This window comes from Netta rufina (assembly GCF_964035555.1).
Source record: "Netta rufina genome assembly, chromosome: 2".
Lineage (NCBI taxonomy): Eukaryota > Metazoa > Chordata > Aves > Anseriformes > Anatidae > Netta > Netta rufina.
Genome location: NC_140124.1, coordinates 42,437,532 through 42,457,919, shown reverse-complemented (window position 1 = coordinate 42,457,919; position 20,388 = coordinate 42,437,532). Strand labels below are relative to the sequence as shown.

At 37.9% G+C, this 20,388-nt stretch overlaps 1 protein-coding gene across 4 annotated transcripts in view; it reads right to left on the bottom strand.

The window, feature by feature from the left end:
- The window catches only part of RBMS3 (RNA binding motif single stranded interacting protein 3), a gene marked incomplete at its 3' end in the record, with an annotated part of 439,432 nt that overhangs the window by 310,795 nt on the left and 108,249 nt on the right, over positions 1-20,388 (bottom strand). For all 4 annotated transcript variants that reach the window (XM_084281840.1, XM_084281842.1, XM_084281841.1 and 1 more), the window contains exon 3: positions 8,265-8,323. In XM_084281840.1, the coding sequence (XP_084137966.1) occupies positions 8,265-8,323 (59 nt within the window). The remainder of the gene's footprint in view (positions 1-8,264; positions 8,324-20,388) is intronic.

Below are 20,388 nucleotides of genomic sequence, written 5' to 3'. Positions count from 1 at the left end.
CATTACCCAGTCCCAAAATGCACTTCAAACACATGCCAAGCTGTTGGCAAAGTTTTATACAGACCAATGACTCAAAACATTAATCACTGTGTATAAATGGAAATTTTACTTTTTTTATTCCTCTAGAAGGAAAAAAAAAATTTAAACCAATTATTTACCAGTGATATGGGCCGGCAAATTTTGGAAGCAGTAAATTAAGAATAATCACAGATTAGATATGTCACAGAATACTTGAGCATCTTGGGTCTCCTTACAGAAAATATTTGCTAGGCCATGAGTTCATTTATGAAAAGATAATGACCCAGGAAATATTTTCCTTAATTGCGAAGAAGCCGTTTAAGAAAGTGTCTGGGGAACTAATTAGAAAGGAGTTTCCTCTGTAGAGGACCTGGCTTTAAACTCAATAAGCAATTTTAAAAGGACTTGCTTGAGATAGAACACTGCTTCGATGCAGTCAAGACTGTTTTCTGAGGTGCAGTAAGATTTTGCAGACATGGAGGTGGGTATGTCTGGGGTGCTCACCACGGCAGGGCATCGGCCAGTGCTGGCACACTCCGGTTACAGTGACTTGCTCGGCACGACTCATCAAACCCTGCTGTTTCACTACAGCAGACATGGAAGGCATTCAAAAACATGCAAATAGGAGAACAGTTACCTCCAAGCTAAAGTGAGATTTTGCAAAACACTCACACGTTTGCCAAGATGCATATAACACCCGCTGGCCAACGCAACAGGTGCCAGGAAAATACTTCACTTTATAGCATCACATGCTCCCACTGAGTGCCATTGCTTCTTTATGTTACCTAAACATCCACAAAACTTCACCTGTAAGTTAAAAGAGGCAGCTCCATATATATTTCTGAATATACACGTACACTTTTATTTAAAAAAAAGGTTCATCTACAACCTCACAACATTTTTAATTGGTTATGTTTGTAAAGTAGCATTATAGCTCATTAGCCTGCAGATCAAACACCCTTCCATTTGACATGGTAAGGTGTGAACTTAGAACACTGAAGCATTATCTGAACAACCTTATGGTTTCTTACTGCCAATTCTTCTCATTTTGTTTTGATCATCCCCATTGGTGTTTTTCCTAAAGACTTGGCTCCTAGTTTCATGTGATTACATAATGACAACAATTTTTATCTTAAAAGAGAAAAAAAAAATCTCAAGCTCACAGTTTCACTCACAGGAGTGAAATGAAAGTTTAAAAAAAAAAAAAAAATCCAAATGTTTCCCAGTTGTAAGCAACCAGCTTCATTATGTTTAAATGTACCTCAAGACTTCCAAAAATATTTCAGATGGCATTTTTTTTTTCTTTAACTGTTTTGAAATGTTTCAAAACAAACAAAAAATCAATTAGATGTTTAAGGAAGAACATTATTTAAAAGCACTCACAGTAACAAACAAATGGCAAATGGAAGAAGGGCTCTGCCTTACTTCCATAGGGCACTGATGCCATACTACTGTGTGCAACCTCAGCAGCAGGACTGATCTGGGGACTTAGTGACACCACCAATGGCTCTGTCCTTCTGACACAGGAGATTTGGGTTTAACAGTTGGTTTGCTAACCAGAAGTGGCACTATTCAGCGTAGTTCATACTTGCTGTTCAAGAGCTAAAACTGCTACAGCTCAGTAATGAGATGAATTAGCAGAGCCATACAGAAAACTTGATGGGTGATGATCCATACTCAGCATCTACACTGCCATCACAAATGCCTCAGCGTCAGAAAACCCACCAAATGAAGATATTGCATATTTCTATGCTTTTAATAACTTCTGTACTCTTATGCCACTTATTATGTAAAACTTTGGAATGGATCAAAAAAAAAAAGAGAAAGAAAAAAACGCAAACAAACGATATTGAATAAAAAAGAAAAACACCACATCTGCTGTCTATCCTCGTATTGAAAATAGGATTGATTTATTTTTACACAAGTCTAGAGTTTCAAAATTAAATAAGTCTGTTTTACAAATTATTTACTTTCTACAAGATCCATTTCCCCTTGAAGCATGCTGTGCATGCCCTCCTAGTGTGAACAGTTTACAGTCTGTGATCAGGCACAGACCTACTTGGCTGGATTTTTTTCTCTCTCAAAATGGCAATTTTGAGAATCATAAATAACACAGCACAGTTATTGCAATTTTAGCTTATTCCCAATAAATAAATTTTATTAACTAAATAGCTTTCTGTGCAGCTTAGCTCTTTCTTCACTAGCTTATGATTTTACATTGACTTGCTTCATGTTCCTAGTCACAACTAAATTCTGCCATCTCAAGTACAAAAGGAATAACATAAATTAATAAATAGGAAGTGAAAATGCATAAATTAACGTGATAACATACATGTATAAGCTTTAATCTTCATAGAATACGTGCAAAAAAATGCCTCCTAAAATTTAAAGTTGCAAAGGTATATTTCTTAACATATACTTCAAGGTATCTCTGTTCTATGCTACACAGTTTTGTTTATCAGACCACCAGACTAGAAACCTCTTCCTCATTAAGCTCCAATTGATTTGGATACTTAGGGATGCAGGTAAACTTAAGAAGATGAATAGCTCCACTGACTTAAAATACAAAGTTGGACAAGGCTTTTTGGGAGTTACAAAGCAGCACTTTATGATGCCATTCCAATTATCTCCAATACTTAAGAGTAAGTTTGCAGTCATCCCATTTTTGTTACACAAACCCTCAATTTATGAAATAGGTCATAGTAGATTTTTAACTCGAGGTCTAAAAATAGCAGGGAAACTGGAGAAATAAAATTATGCAATACATGGTAGGTCAACACAGATGACCTCATGGCATGTTTTGACCATAAAATCACCTAATGAATGTGTATCTACTTCCTTAGTTTATGTATTTTAAAAAAAAAAAAAAAAAAGTGAATAGTTCATTGCTAAAAATTCTTGATGAGAAAAAATGTCATAATGAAATATTAAAATTGTAAGTAGAGTCTCTATAGTTCTCATCGTGTTAGGCACATTTCCCTCCTAAGACAAACACTGCTATTCAACAAATCAAGTCACGCTTGGTTTGAAAAAAATGTACATAAAATGAAGAATATGCAGTTGAAGTGTTTGTCTCCTACACATTACTGTGATTCATAGTTTTTATTTATTTAAAAAAAAAAAAAATCCCACAGGTGGGATTTCCGACTTTCAGTCATTCTTGCAGGCTCATCTTCTAAGGTCCTAGCAAAACGCTCAAAATAATACGAGCTCCTGATTAAACCAGGAAGTAAATCTGTATGCATGCAATTAAAGTGTCTGCAAGGGCAGATGCAGATGACAGTAATTCATACTCTAAGAAATGGGCTTGTGTATTTGGCAGATTAACTGTTCTGTATTCCATTGCTATGAGGTATGGAAACTGTACTGTGAAACAACCATTACTCATTCCCTCTGCTCTGTGCACGTAGGTCTATCAAAGGCAAGCCAGTCTGGAGAGGGTGGGGGGTGAGCGCTGGAAAGAGAAGAGTCTACGTGTTTAAGATTAACGCTTCCCTTGAATGGCTTCTTTTATTTAATTTCCCCTACTTTTTAAATTAGCAAATGCAGTAGACCCAGAAGGGAAACGCGCAAAGGAGAGAGGGAGAGGGGAAGAAGCAAAAGCAGCCAAAACTCTCCAACTTGTTCATTAGGGTTTTTGTGTTTGAACATCTGAATGAATCATGTGTCTGTTTTTCATTATTCTCCATATGTGATTGTTGCCTGCTTTGTTCAGTGATTTCTGGCCATTTTGTCATGACTGTGCTTATTTTGTTTTATATATTGTTCTATTACACAGAGATTGTTTTTTCTACTATGCCTCACTTAGCATTTATGCCACCAACAAAGAGTAATCTTAAAATGAGAGGTTACGTCAAAAGGTTTCCCTAGTGAACTCCCTTGAAGCATATATGATTTCTTTAGACCCGACTCCTTAATTCATACCAGGCAAAAATCCTCAGATGACACTATTCCTTAGCACGCCAGGAATGTCGCAGGTATCATTTTAAAAATGTGAGGAATACTGGAGAATGACTTAAAGTCCATTTTTTCAGAGTGTTTTCTTCATTTGTTGAAGGGGAAACCTAACACTTTTTGCTAGCCAGCAACCTATTTTAACAGATCTGCACATTGATACATACGGTACTTCAAATCAATGCATCATTATATTCACTAGTTTACATTTTCAGATCTACTCTATACCTTGGACAAAACACAAATGAGGTTGAAATAAATTTTGAAATCTCTAATCACGTGATTGCTTCTATCATCTACTTAAATGTAATCCACCCTACTGCACTGTGTAAACATCACAGAATGATGTGTTCATTTAACAGGATAGCTCATACTTTAAGAGAGATGAGTGATAGCCAAAAGACTGGAAAGGAGCCAACAAAATGCCTGTTGATTCTTTGTTTGCTTTAAAGGTCTGGATGCAGGCATAAGTGAATTAGAGACACTCAAGATAGTTTCAACTTCTGGAAAAATACTAGAACCAATAGTACATAAATCTATTCACAGAGCTTCACAGGCATCATGCGATGAGTACCCCATGTAATGATAAGCAAGAGTACACAATATCATATTGTACCTCCATCTAAACATAGGCAATTAGTCTCATGGATAAGGAAGTACCATATATTTTAATTAAACCTTGATTGTCTCTCATAACAGAAGCAGACAGGAGAAATACGACCTGTCTAGAAGTCCTGTGACATAGGTGCCAAACTGATTGGCACATCCAATTTTAAAAGTTCTCAACGGCTCACTGTTAAACTACCTGGTATACCAAGACGGTTTCCTCTATAGTCTCTCTCAGGTCTGTTATTACTCAGTCTTTTCCAAATTATCTTGTCCAGTGGATTAGAGAAATCATTTATTAACTGTGAAGAGGATACTAAAGAGGTAAGTGCTGCAAGCACTCTGGAGACTTAAGATTTGAGAATAATCTTAGCAAATTAAGGAGTAGCCGGGAAAAAAATACAATAAAACTCAATACAGACAAATGAAAAGTACTAGCCTTAGGAGGGAATAATCAACAGCACAAAGCAGAGCACACAATAAGGAATGCCTGGCTGGCAGCAGCACCGGAGAAGAGAATAACAGAACCACGGGGCTGCTGAGAATCTCTTCGCATAAATCAACACTGTTGTTCTCACACAACACCCTCAAAAATCTATCTATACTTTAAATATAAGTAGCTATTTACATGTATAAATAAACAGGAGAGCCACGCAATCACAGAGAAGACAGATTAAATAACTTCTCCACACTATTTAAAATGGTCAGATTCAGGCTGTCTGACATTCTGTGCCCGGCTCTAAGGACTTCAGATTAGAGTGAACTAATTAGAGAGACCGATGCAGTGCAATATAATCAGAAACTGGAAACAGATTGCCTCTAAGGAAGGAGAGAAAGGACCAACGTTCAGCCTGAAGAAAAGCTGGGACAGAGGCATAGCAGTCTTCAAATATATGTGTTTACAGTGAAGAGGAAAGGATGAACCGCTCTGCATATTCACCGGGGATAAGAAAAGAAGCGACAGGCTTTAACTGCACAAAGGGAGATGTAGTTTAGACACTAGGAAACACTTTGTTATAGCGAGGACAGCAAGCACTATTGCAGATTGCCTGAGGAGCTGGTGGAATCTCCACTGCTGGAAGCCTTTGAGCACAGGTGAGACAAACATCCATCAGCGGTGGCTTACGTAGTGCTGATCCTGGCCTGAGGCAGAGGAACAGACCAGACGACCTCTTCAGGGCCCTTCCAGTTCTGATGCCTGTCAGACTTTTTCTTTTTTTTTTTTCCCCAGCAATCTTGCTAGAGGAAGGAAATCGTACCCAAGAAGCAAAACATCTATTCTTTTTATGCCACAAAGCATACTGTTAATAAATCCAATTATGTTTATGATCTTTTAATGGCACCACTTATGTCATAAAGATCCATCTTTGAAAATACAAATAAATATATCTCTCTGCCCTACAGTGTAAAAACACAGCATGAAACCAAACTTTTACAAAATTCCAACTCACTGGTACATAGCCCCTAATACAATAACATCAAAACAGACTACAACATAAAAAACACCAAACCAAGACATCTGTCTTCCTCAAAATGTTACCATTCATGCTCTTTACAATGTTTTCACTTCACATTTTTGTATTTTGCAAGTACATCCATGTCTTTTCTTATTTCCACTGGCAACAGGAATGGAAAGAAGTCCAGATCACAGGACAACATGTGTTTGGGAGTGGTTACCGGTCAACAAGTCTGCTTCCACCAGATTCACTGTTTCACTCCACCAGCTTTTAGCCACCTAGCTGAATCATCTATTGTGATCCATCAGAGTGGTCTCAGACAACCAAGATCAGCAGAGAAAAATACATTTCTCTTTTCCACAGACTTCATTTATTTATTCAACGCATTTACAGCCCAATTCAAATTCAACTCCATACGTGTGGTTTGTGTTGCCATTTCAGATGGACAAATTTAAGATAAAAGCTGAAAAAATGATGGAGTTGACCCATGAGAGAACATCTCAGTCTTGCTCTATGGTGGGAACAGGGAAATACAACATTTCTGTCTTAGCTGGAGTGTGGGACAATGAAGAGTGACCCAGCCTTACTCCAACCTACCTGATCATGGACTTCTTTTTTTTTCTTTTTTCCTTTTTTTTTTTTTTTTTTTTTTTTGTTTTTTGTTTTTTAAACCCTTGACACCAGCAAATCAGGCCCCTGCAGCTCCCTTAATCCTAAACCCCAATTTCTTCCTACACCAGGGTCTCATCCCAAACCACCGCTATCCCAAAGCCTATCATATCTAACCATACTCCTGCTCATCGTAGCACTCTTCTTCCTTGTCAAACCAGCTTAGGGACATTTTGATCCACTCAGCCCTTTTGTAGCTCTGTCACTTTGCAAATCCTCCTCTCTCTACAGGTCACAGCACCCTGCCTCCAAAACTCAAGCCCCCCAGTGGCAGATACATCATCTCCTCCTGGCTCTGAAACTGCCGCTCTCACCTCTGTGGGCCCCCACCCCAGGCCTTCTGCACTTGGCCAAACCCATCCTTCCACATGGGTATACCTCAGTAAAACAAGCTAAATGAAAAACAAACAAAAAATCTGGTTCCCAGTGTGTTTTTCAAAGATATATGGTCAGAGCGATGTTACTATATATAAAAAAAAATAAATCCAACCAAAGCAAATGCATGGTAGTGCCACTTCTGATGATGGCTCATGAACTATTAGGCTAATGGAGCTTTCCAAGACTTGCACTGCAATCTTACAACCTACTTTTTTTTTTTTTTTGAGGATCTAATGAATGCTGCTGCTGGCATGCAAGAGATAAAGACACACACTTCTCCAAACATCAATAACATCTTTGGTATAGCTGAAAGGATTTTGTACTTTCTCAACGTTTTCCCACATATCTTTCTCTCCTGCTTCTCTTCAAACCCTATCTTGCCACCAGTGAGATATTTCTGTATGCAGTGCTTTTAGTAACTCATACAGAAATGCTGTCCAGAATGCACTTCTTATGAGAAGAAGCCACTTCAGTAGATTCTATTACTCCAAAAGGATTCTGAATATCACTAGTATAAAGTGGCAAACATTTTAAAGCAGAGGTTCCCACCACATACTCAATTGCTCTTCAGAGTGTTAAATGAATAACTAACATAATTCTATACATTAGCCAACATTTATCTATGCAGATTTAGCCATACATAGACACACATAAAAATATGAAATCTGCAATATTTCACTAAAAAAGTTATGAATGTAAAACTGGAAGAGGAATCACTTTCACCATATCTCATATCATACCTTTGTATTGCAACAACTGGATCTATTTGTGTCATAAAGAATATTTTCTTCTTCTGATAGTGTAGGCCAAGACTTCACAGAAAAAAAAAAGTAAACCAGGTTTTGCTTAGGAAAAATTTTGTTTTTATATAGGAAATCAATTTGCATCACTGATGATATCATTCAAATCAGACGGTACTATGTGGTTAGAAGGTAATTTACTTTTCTGCAGAAGCAATTTGATACTTGTTCTGATTTGTGATTTTCATTTTGTTTGTTAATGAAAAAAATTAATGAGCAATGTTACTGGAAACACGACTCAAAGCTTTGGCATTATTAAATATGTTTGCAATATACCGTACATTATGTTGATTGCACAGTTGGAGCCAAGGCCTTGGCAGTCAAGCCGCCAGTCAATCATTCAGACAGACAATGAACTCACAGGGCAGACTTTTACACATACCTTTGCACTGATTTGTGTTTTTGTCAAGAATTGCCTTTGTGGATACAATTTTCCCATACCTAAAGAGAAAACAAAGAACAGAAATACATGTTATTGCATTTTAATAACATACATAATTATTTTTGCACGTATCCAAGAAAGAGATCTAGTGCTCTTGAAGAATGTTTCCCTGATACTTCTGGAGAGGTTCCTTCTTCCACTGCAGTTCAACAAACACCTTTAGAGTTCATCTGAAAAGCAGTGCTCCTTTGCATAGCCTGTGTACCTCTGGTCGCTGCACTGTACTGCCAGTGTAAATGCCAAATACAGGGGAAATTTTAGGTCATCAGCACTACTAAAGACGCTTCTTTGGTTAAGTTAATTAGGCTTGCTTAAAAATATTTTTTCATTCTTAGCTGTCAAACAAGATTAATTTTAATAGAGATGGACCAGATCCAGGATTAACAACGAGGAGGAGGTACGGTCATTTATTTACCTGCATGCACACACACACAGACACAACTGTGCTCGGCTCTGCATTCACACATTCACACACACACCCTAAACAGATAGATTTAGATATACATTTAGCTTTTGTTTTAGATAGACCAAAGCTTTTGAGGTTTTTATGCATCTCAGAGCTCTTTTCCAAGACGAGTGCTAATTCTTATTTTAGTATGTGACACCTCCCATAAGACAGCACTGCACTGCACTACAACTTGATAGACTTGGCATGATTAAGAGGGAGTTTGGGCAGCTACAATTTGTTGCATTAAGCAATTAGACCATAAAACAGCTATTTGTCTTTACCTTGCAGAAGTTTAAACTACAAATGCCAATTTAATGGTCAGTGTCAGTAAGAGCTGGTGAAATATTACAGAAGAGGGCCATTTACGGATGAATATAACACCTTAAGAGAATGGGGAAATTAGTTTTATTCCTCAAGTCACTGGTATGTCTTGGTCTCTCTTGGGTGGGAGGAATGGGAGAAAAGCCTTCTTCCCCTTACCTGCCCAGCTGGCTCCCTAGACAGAGAGGATCTTGTGCTCTGCAAGCAGACCCAATGCAACACACCCCCCACCATGATGGGGACGTGGGCAGGTAGCTGTGGGGTCTGTTTTGCCACAGCTGGCTCTAATCCAAGAGGAGTGGATACCTAAATCAGGTTTAATGTTCACCATGAGATCACATGCTTTTCTAAGCTCAGGTGTTTTCAGAATTGGGGCCTTCATATTCACTTACGTTCCACTTAGTTTTATAATTCTTCATGGTAATACCTGGAGTTGACTTTGGCCTCAAAGACGTTAGAGCACATATCTCAAGCAGGCACGGCCAAATTCTCTGCCAGTGTGATTTACAGTTGCTCAGTGGGCAGCTTACCCAGCAGGAAGTTTGGCCCGTGCAGTGCATCTTCATTTATTTGATTTATTTAGATTTAAAATCAAATACATGAAAAACATGCAAAAACACGCCTATCTCGTACAGCAAAGGGCCTCTGACAGATATATGGAGAAAGAATCCAACAAAAATCAGCGGCTAACCCACAACAACCTCAAATAAAACACAACCCCTACCTAAACTTCCGCCAACAAAAACTAACACCCAGCCTCCATTTCAGTTCAGCTACTCCTAATGAATTGATATGTTGTTTCATCCAAGTCATGTGAGAGCTCAAAGTTAACATTTCTTGCCAGCAAAGACAGACATTTGTGGTTCCACTGCTTTTATTACAGATTTCCCAGAGTTATTTGCCGCGTACTGTGATCCTGCACACACTTCGTTACACTGGAGATTTCAGTCTGAGAAGCAATTCTGTTCGGGCCAGAAGCTTCCTCCAGCACGTACAGCTAGATGCACACCGACGTGTTTGCAAAACCAGGCATCTGAGCAGCGAGAGGTGCCACAATAACAAACACCGTTATAGGCAATTAACCACATGCAGCCGATTTCATCGGCCGCTATAAACCTCGAGCTCTGCCACAATGAAGTCGTTGGAATTAATTTGGACACAGTTTTCCTAAATATTTCAAGTGAAGGATTTTACAGTAATCAGAACATCAGTTCTGATGAAGAATGTTAGCTTGTGTTTTGCATTAAGGCAGGAACATATTTTGTTCCTACAAACGTAGTCGTGTTTCTTGCACATGTATAAAGTGGTATCAAGTCATGTTGCCCCTCCAAAGTTGATGTCTCTTCATTTGCGTGAGCCTTAACTGTGCTTTCATTCACACGGAAGCAAAAAAACAAGTATTCTTCCATGAGAATGCCCACAGAAATAACAATAAACCACATCACAAGCGACAGCTCCTTTTCTTATATTTAAATGGAAATGACTATAAAATCCAACGGCCTGCACAAACGATATCATTAATGTAAAAAATACTAGGTATGGTTTGCATGTCATGGCGGAACATGAGCACTACCTAATTTCCTCCTGAATTATGGTGCATGAAGGTATTTTCAAAGATCTTGAATCAAAAAAAAAAATCTGGTCAGTAAAAGATAATTGTGGAACTGAGTTCATCTCAATGCCTTATTATCAACCTTTAACCGTAATGACTGTATCATTAAGGATAACCTACTGCATCACAGTATCCAAGGTAAGAGAAGTTATGAATCTGTGAGACTGCTACACCTCAAAAATGTGTCTACTGCACATCTGAACCAAAATTTTTATTCAGAAGATTCCCAGACAGATGTGTTGTTTTTCATTACGTTCTTCCCCATTATTTAAATGTGCAGTAACCTCAAATAAAATTATTTTCATCCTGTTTTTTAAAATCCTTTTAATTCCCTGTATTGAATGATGTTTTTAATGTTTTCTGCATGTAATAATTTTCATTTAAAACTTGTGGTCAGGGACTTGAAAGACCTTCCATGTCAGAGGCAAATATATACACTAGGAGTTCAGCTCATTAAAGAAGGACCCATGCAGTGAGACTATGACTAGGTGTTTTCATTGTCCCTCATAATATACATGTGTATAAGGACTGACAAGACAATTACATGATGGACAGTTTAAAAACTGCAGAATTCATGGCTACAGAAAGTGCTGGTGCCCCACAAAATGCATCTCTACAGAAAGCTATTAGATGGGTTCTAGGCTGTTAGATCTGTCACCAAATTACACAAAGGCATGTTTATGGCCCTGGAAGCCACCTAACCCTAAAAGCTGGAAGAGGTTGTCAGGGAAGTATCATGACATCCAGTCCCCATTTGAACACCAGGCACCTCCCCTTAAAACTGCTGAAATAAATTCCTGGTCTGACCCAGCCCGACCACTCTTATATTCCACAAGAACTGTAACTTGGAGGGGAGGAATAGCTTCTTATGAACATAAAGATTTTTACCACTTCTTGTATATGCCAGTTCAGGGCAAAAACATTCAAGTTCCTGATATCCGCTGTTCAAATTACAAATGTCACTTAAAAACACTTCACCCACAAATGACACGCACCTTGTTACACCGTGGGTGGCAATAAGGGGAAAACACACTGTGCTGTGGTGCAGAGAGAAAAAAGTCTCCCTGTGCAGCTCTCCAGAGCCCCATCCCGTTGCAGCCCACATTTCCCAAGTACTCAGCAGAGTACTGGGAAGATGCAAGCAATGCAGAATAAACCCTGAACATGCATCAGAGCTGCAGTACAAATAGATCACTTGAAGAGCCTTGCAGGCAGGCGGTCGATCAGCACTTAGGCTGCAGACAAAGCTCAACCGTTCGTTCCTGGGAAGTTATTTGATAACTGCTGTTAAAATGGAGAGAGTTCCTGGAGGAAGCACTTGAGCTGTAAGTGATACCACTTGCAAGATGCGGGAACCTTTCCCATCGTCTGCACTGATTCCAAACTGATGGCAGAAGTATTTCTACGCTGTCCTTCAAGCCAGCTTTCAGGCTGGCCTTGGCTAGTCCTGTAACACGAAATGGCTGTTGGACCAGACAAGCCATGTCCCTCACCCAACTCGGTTACGCAGCTATGCCACCCTTCATGTCCATCCAACCTGGGTGGCAGGCACACAGGCACCTACTTATCACTACTTTTCCCCCATTCTGGTTATTACTCCTGTGTTTTAAATAAACGTGAAACTTGTGATTTCAACACAAGTAACCTCTTAACCTTGCTTGGTTAAGCCAAAGGAGCTGCCATGTAATTTCCAAGTTGGGAGCTTCCTAATTATATCCGTGACATTAGGGTTCATCCAAAGCCCCATGTGTTACTCAAAGCACAATTCACCCAGCTGAAAACAGCCTGAATTTCTATGCATTTAGGTAATATATGCTTTTATCTCCGGAACTTTTGTACCGGGATGAATTTGACCAGCAGTAATTGGATTTAGATAAGCAACTCTGAGACTCTTTCATTCTTGTGAATGAATATATAAATAGCGTAACTAGGTTTATTTTGTTTAAAAGCAGACTCTATTAGGAAAATCATGGATTTCTGTAAAAAAAGAAAAAGCCCACATGAAAGCCTAAAATACAGGAGGAATTGCTACTGTGTTTCTCTGAGAGATGTTATTCCTGTAACGCACTCCCACATGCACCGAAGACATCCAAATGCATACAGAAGAGAAATTCACTCAGAAAAAGTTCTGATTTGCATGATCATTTGGGGGGCATTTTATCTACTGCATGACATTTTCAATACTTCTATTTTTTTTCTCCTAAATACAACACGTACAATTCTATCCATTAACAAAGACTTGGCAGGTTTGTGGTTTTTCTGTACATTACTTTTATATTTTTTGTAAAGGAAAAGTTAAAAACAACTTCTCTTTTTATTCACAGAAATATGAAACAACTAAATTCATAGCATTCAGAGCACCCTCTATTTCACTGACCAGCATATGGCTTGGGGAATAAACAGGGGACAGTGGTTGCAGAGAGCCTACAGTGTAGTGGATTAATAAAGACTGTACTTCTGTCCACAAAAATACAAGTCTAACTCTTGTCTTCACTTCTTTCAGTCTGGCTGTCAAGTTTATAAAAATCATTCCTTTGATGACTGGAATACAAGTCACTAAAGCAATTTAGAGTAACAACTTGTCCAAGAGTTTCAAAAAGACCAGAAAAAAAGGGGTGTCTCAGACTGTTTGGTTGTAGGTCTAAAATAGCAGCGGACTTTCAGAAGGACTCCCAAGTCCTTTGTACCAAATTCTAGAAGGCTCAGAGTTGCCCAGCAATTTTTGAAACCTAGACCACATATTTTTGTTCTTAACAGAGTAAGATGCCATCCAGTTTTAGGCAGAAAATAATGAATGTTATAGCATCTATGAGGAGTGAATTTCCTGGAGGATGAAAGCTGATTAACCACTGAAAGAATGCATGTAAATTCAGGAATATTTTCTGGTACAGATATTTACTACTAAGAAAGAATATAGTGATTTGATTCATAAATGGATTTATTGTTCACTATCACATTATGCCGACCAAAAATGTATTTTTCAGAAGAAAAAAAGAAACAAAAAAAACTATGTGCCCATGCTTATGAACACTATTATTACTTCAGACAAATAAAAGCCAAGACCATACCATTCTCTTGCATAACAGCTCTGTGTTAGGAGGAAAGAACTTAACAGGCTGTTTCAGAGTACGGATTGAGTCATTTACCCTGCATTTACAGATCATATTCAGAAATCCTGCTTTTAAGGAGAAGATTGAAGCACTCTTTAGCTCCAATCACGGGGCTCTTGTACCACTCTGGAGCAGCTATGATCCTTTGGTGCTAGAACACAGAAAACTTGCTCGTAATAGCGAAGGTTGCTTCTTGTAAAATTTTGACAACTTAGAGTGTGAAATACTGCAAATAAGCCTCTTTAAATGTGTGTGGAAATACCAAAACTAAAACTATCCCTCTGCTGATAAAATGCTGGCTTTTCTTTCCAGTGTCCCTAAAACTAAAGCCCAGGAAGACATCTTGCTTTATAAAGATAACTAAACTGATATAGATGTCTTGCATTCAAGTTAGAAAAAATATTTACAAGGCAATACAGATATTTACTAAGAAACAGAGAGTTATATTTCCTAATCAAACTAATCTGCCTTCATATTCTTAAGCATAATTAAGAATATTAAGCATATTCTTAAGCACATTCACCTCTAAAATAATGTCTCATACAAAAGTGTGCAGACTCTAGATACTTACTGTAATTGTTTTCAATACTTGAGAAATTAAGCTAGCTTAAACAGAAGCCAAAGTAAAGGGAATTTAAACATTTACAACATTTCTGGAAATATAAAGAACTTGGACTCTCAGACCTGTAAGAAGTATACCACTTAGGTAGTTCAAAGGTAATGTTTCCTGTAGCCTTTTTCCCTTCCTTGCCAAAGTATAAAAAGATTTTTGTCTGCATGTAAATGGAAATTAAGTGGCTTGATCCAACACTTGCAGAAATCAAAGGCAGTTTTTTCATTGCCTTCAGTAGGTACAAGCTCAAATCCTATTCACAGTGCTTATAATAAGGCTACAGATTTGTCACACTCTTGATACCCAGTACAGAATAAAATGCCACTTACTGAAGTGGCACTCCCCATAAAAGCCTGACATTTTACAGCATTTTGTTGTGTTTCATTTTGTTTGTTTTTTTTTTTTCACAGTTTATTTCATGCAAGACACTTGGCTCTTACATGCAGTTTTAATTCTAAATAGTATTTATTCTGAGTTAGGGCTATCTATTATATTCATATTACATCTGTACGTTTGAATGTTGAAGCTACTTAAGACTATTTAAAAATGATTACATTATTGCATATTGTATTTAAATTAAAGTTCTGACATTTATATTTTTGCTTTGATAAAAAGCTATGTTTTTCCCTCACAGTTCTGCCATGACAAATAACCAGTGTTAATAATTAATTAGCAAAATATTTTACAGTTGCTAAATTAAGTATGGAAAACAAAATTCATGCACAAATTAATAACTGTGATTTCATGCAGAACACTTCAGCCCTTCTTCTGGGCTGTCATTAAATCTTCAACTACTAATTATTCCATATTTGCAAGAATTCAGATGTCTTAAAAAAAATAAAATGCAACTGTTGTTTGCAGACACTCAGCAGTGCTACTAAATTTTCTGTATAATGATAGGATGCATTATTTGGAAGACAGCTTAGGGATCTGAAACCCGTCACAGACAAGATAAACCTGTAGCCTGTCACAAATGATAATGCCAAGCAAACTCTAATTTTCAAAGAACTGGAAGGAAAAGAAAAATGAAAAGCTATCTTTTCTACTCTTAAGACATCACTCATTGGCATTTGAAAAAAAAAATATATATATATATCTTCAAACTAGAAGATTCTCCTTTATCCAATGATTTAATTATGAATTATGTCAGATATTGTAAAAATACAACTCTCTAACATGTAATTCTTGTGTAGACTTTATTTACTTTGTATGTTCTTGCATGCTGGGATGTCTTGTATCCGATTTCTCATTCACAGTGTTGCTTACTTATGGAGGATTCATTGTGAAATTACAGTTGGTATGAACCAGCATGCCAGCATACCATGATATTAATCTCTAAAGTATTCAATCATTTAACAATAGCCCCATTATTCAAGGGAACTCTGAGCATTCAGTTTGTGCAGATTTTCTGACATTTCACTAAAACAATTTGCTCTTAAAAGAATTATATGACTGCAACGTATTGTAAATACATATATAGATACCTCAATCAGATGTTACCTCTCTAACAATAGCCAAGAAAAGAAAAGGAATTAAAGAGAAAAGCAAGAACTCCAGCTACCACCAGGGACCATGAACTCAAACTGATAATTTAAAGCATTTTGTAGAGTTCACACAAAGGCCATTTGAATCAAATATGTGAGTGAGACTTCTTGAGTTCACAGAGCTCCCATTTCATTATTTACAAATTTTAAAATATCAGGTACTTGGGATGTCTTTGGAAACAACTTTGTTCTGAAAAACATCATTCCTTCGGATTTTTACGTTGAAAAATGTGTATTTGAGGAACTAATCACAAATTGCTTCTTTTTCTTAAATATTACTGATTTAAATCACTTTATTTTCAAAGCTGGAACGTCACGGTTATGTTTATTTTCCAGAGGCCAAACTTTGACACAAGTGATGCACAGGAACACCTTTTTCTCTGCCCGAAATTTTCAGGGAGAAGCAATAAGACCATGATTTTGGAATTTTAAAATCACTTGGACAGAAGCATACACTGTTCACCCAGGTCTGGGCCAGAATACCTCTGGTTTTGAATTTCTTTGAATTTTATTTAACTTTACCAAGTGTAAGGAGCCCAGCTTAACTTAAAGAGAAAATTTATTATGGTTAAATCATGTTTATAGGCTGAAATTAATTTTTTTGTGTGTGTTGTTGTTGCTCTTGTTTTGGAAGGGTGTGGGAAGTCCTCCCTACAGCCCTGATACGGAAAACAACCTTACACATAACAGTAAGTGCACATTGCCAGTTAGTGCTTTGCTTTCTTCGGTGCAAGGCCTAAAACAGCTATGGTAATTAATTATAAGAGCACAAATGTGTTCTTGCTGGTAACTCACCATAATTGCCAGGCCAGGGTCCCAAAGCAAGTATTCTCCAAAAACTTTCTCTTGAGTCATCGCTTTGTCAAAAATAAAATTTACACTAGATGAAACTGCCCAGCACAACATAAAGATATATAATTTATGAATCATGTTATTTTTCATATTTTCAAAATGGTTTAAAAAAGCCGCAAGTAAACACAGAATTAAATTAAGTCACCTGTTACAAAAATGCATTTAAGGTTTTAAAACGTATTTAGATTAGAGCCCTTGTCTATTATATAAACACATCTTCATCCTTTATTGTTCAAAGAAAGATGGACATAATTCAATGTATTAGCCTCACTATAGCAGCCTGGTAAATATCTGTGAAGGGAAGGCTTATTAAAAACTGCACTTTGGATATCTCTTGGTTTCTAGTCATGCGGTGCCATCTTCCAGTGGGCTACCCCAATGTGCACCAACAGAGCAGCTGCCTCATTATTGTCTGTCTTTGAATGTTGAAATTACACATCAAGATAACATCAAGGGGCAGGGAATAGGGAATAATTAGCACATCTGTAGCTCTCTACTCATCAGTCGTTGGAGAACCAACAAGCCTAAGATGAATAAAATCTTACAGTCAACTCACTCACACAGGCTGTGTGCCAACTTCTCTTCTTGGACGCCTTTGCCACAAGTCTCCTACAGGAGAAAAGCCAATGGTGGCAATTGCTGTGTTCTACTGTGGTTCAGTTCATACCCACAACAGCCAATATGGCCCAGAAAGATGTTAGATAAGCCATGGGATTCACTCAATAAAGTCGCTCATTATATACTCAGTATCTTCAGTCTTCAAAAAGGCACTTGGTAGTTCCTGCCTGGATGGAGATCTCTAAAAAACATGAGCTCTGTAACCCATTTTTCTGAAATATACATGGGCAAATCTGGAGGAAGGAGGAAAAATTTAAATATTTCATGAATCTGCTGGGAAATTTTACCCCAGGAACAGAAAGACTCACTGAAAAATACAGTGAGTACATTCTGAAATTTGACCAGTAGCACTGGATTTGGAAGCAAATTAGCTTCAGTAGAGTTTGGGAGCCTTTAGATGCCTTCAGTTAAACTAATTAAAAAAGATGTGATCCTCAACCCATATAAAGATACATATCAAGAACCAAGGCCTCATCTGATTATTGAGCATACTTTGGGAGAATGAGAACTATGATTCACTGAGATAAACCCACAATTCTTCTTGTAACTGGCTAAGGAGTACAGTTATGACAATTCCTGTTGCTCACTAATACACCAAGAAGTTAAGAAATTAACTTTTGGTATTATAAAATAAATAAGAAATAAATTTGAAATATTCTTTTATTTTGTTTATATATTGTGAGCCTTTGTGATAGACTCAGATGCATTTTCAAGCCTCTCTTTACAGCCACAATGGAAAGAAACCTATATTTTTTTTAAATAGAAAGCTGAGATTCCCATCTTATCACACGCCTCAGGATCTAAGGGTTTAAGAAACAAATATTGTGAACCTTGCAATAAACTTCTGAGGGCTGGCAACACCAAGGGCAACATCTTCATCAAATATTAGTGAACATCCTCAGCTAGGGAAAAAACACTGCTTGGCAGTTGCATGTTTTGGATCCCAGAAAACAACCTTGCAAAATAAAAAATAAAATAAAATAAAATAAGAACAAATCCACCCTGCATTCTATTCCCAGCTTTATAAAAAGAGCTGCTGGATTTAAAGATTTATGAAAACCCCGATGCTGACACCACTCACTTTACTACTGCTATCACACAGATAAATGGCAAGTATATCCCGTATGGATAAATAAAATTTCAGCAGCCAAAATATAATCTCCCAAATGTTCTGGGTTTAAAAATGAATACCACAAAATTTACAATGATCACCTGTATTGGCAAGTAGATTGCTTTTAGTATAGGCCATCAGAGCAATGAAAACACAAAAACAATGTAAGAGGGACGTCCAGTCAATCTCAAAGGATTATATTAAATGGGCTTACATCAGGCTGGTGGCCAGTCACTAGTGGGGTTCCCCAAGGCTCCATTTTAGGGCTAGCCAGTCGAGGGAAGGGATCGTCCTGCTCTGCTTTGTGCTGGTGCAGCTTCACCCCAACTGCTGTGTGCAGCTTTGGGCATCACAGTATAAAAAGGTCATAAAACTGTTAGAGAGTGTTCAGAGGAGGGCTACAAAGATGGTGAAGGGCCTAGAGGAGAAGGCGTACGAGGAGTGGCTGAAGCCCCTTGGTTTGTTCAGCCCAGAGGAGACTGAGGGGAGGCTTCATGCCATGGGAATTTTCCCACCCTCTCCCTTTCTGCTGTTTGCAAAGGAAGTTCTCAGAAGACCAACATCTTGAACAAGAAGCCAAAGCAAAATAAAAGGTCTACTCCAGCTATTCATTTACCAGATGCCTCTGCCCTCCGCTTTCTTTGGGCTTGCTCCAGAGACCACTGAGATCAAGAGAAAGACCTATGGGTTTCCCCTCTTCTGCAATTTCTGAGAGCCATTAAACATTACTCTACATGTAATATTCCATTTTTTAAGACAATTTCTGAAGTTCAGACTTAGGTTTCTTTTTGACTCCCACATTCTCGGGACAACTGCTCCTTTGTTCAAGCTTCCATGTTTATGGGAATGTTATCTTATCTCTGGCTTAGCCTTTAATATTGAGCATAGTCAGAAAAGAATCACCGTCTTGTCTGAGATTTACAGATTTTTGTCTGCTTACATTTTTAAGATACATACACATAAACATACAAAGAAGTCTAAGTAAATTTACTCTTACCAGAGCTGTTCTTCAAATGATATTTAACACCAGTTACAGTTTAGTCCCTGTATCTCCCCTGTGATATAGATATCTTTTTTCCAAAATCTAATATAAAACAAGAGGATCCATAGGAAAACAAGCTTTTGTGAGCTTGGTTTAAAGTAAGCAAGGTGTAACTAGCAAAAAATCAACAGAAGAGAGTAAAGCAAACCATTAGGGTATGGCAAAGGACTTCCAAAGCCAGTGAGCCACAGACACTCAGTACCACAGCCAGGATCTGTGATTTCGAGAACACAAACCTGAAAAAGTGAAGAAAATCAAAAGAAAATGACCCCAGTCTGAATTCTCAAGCACACATGGATGTGGTAACACAAGGACCTGTCCGCACCACAGACACAGCAGTCTTGCAGGCGTGCATGGAGCAATCTCAGTGAGCTTTAACCTAGGCTCAGGTTTTGCTGCTCGACTCTGAAACCCAGAAGTGTCTGCAATATAAATGCTCCTTCAGGAAGTGAATTGGACAATAGCATTCATATCTTCATAAATTCTGCATATTTGTGCTCCATTTAAAAGTAGAGTGCTTTAGAAACAAATCACCATTTGTCTAAACCCCAGGCAGCCTTCTCCACAACCTCTCCTATGTCTCCTGTCCCAGAGCTTCTCCAGATGGCCATTCTCTCTCCCACCTTCAAGATCAGCATGTTTCAGACTTGATCAACTTTGACAGTGGGAAAAAAAAAATCCACCTTGTACAGAAAGTCTTTCGTCACTTTTGAAGCCTTTGTATGTGTTAATCCCTGCTCTGTCAGTTTTGTCTCCCTTTCCTCCCCTCCCCTTCAGTGGAAATTTTCTACTC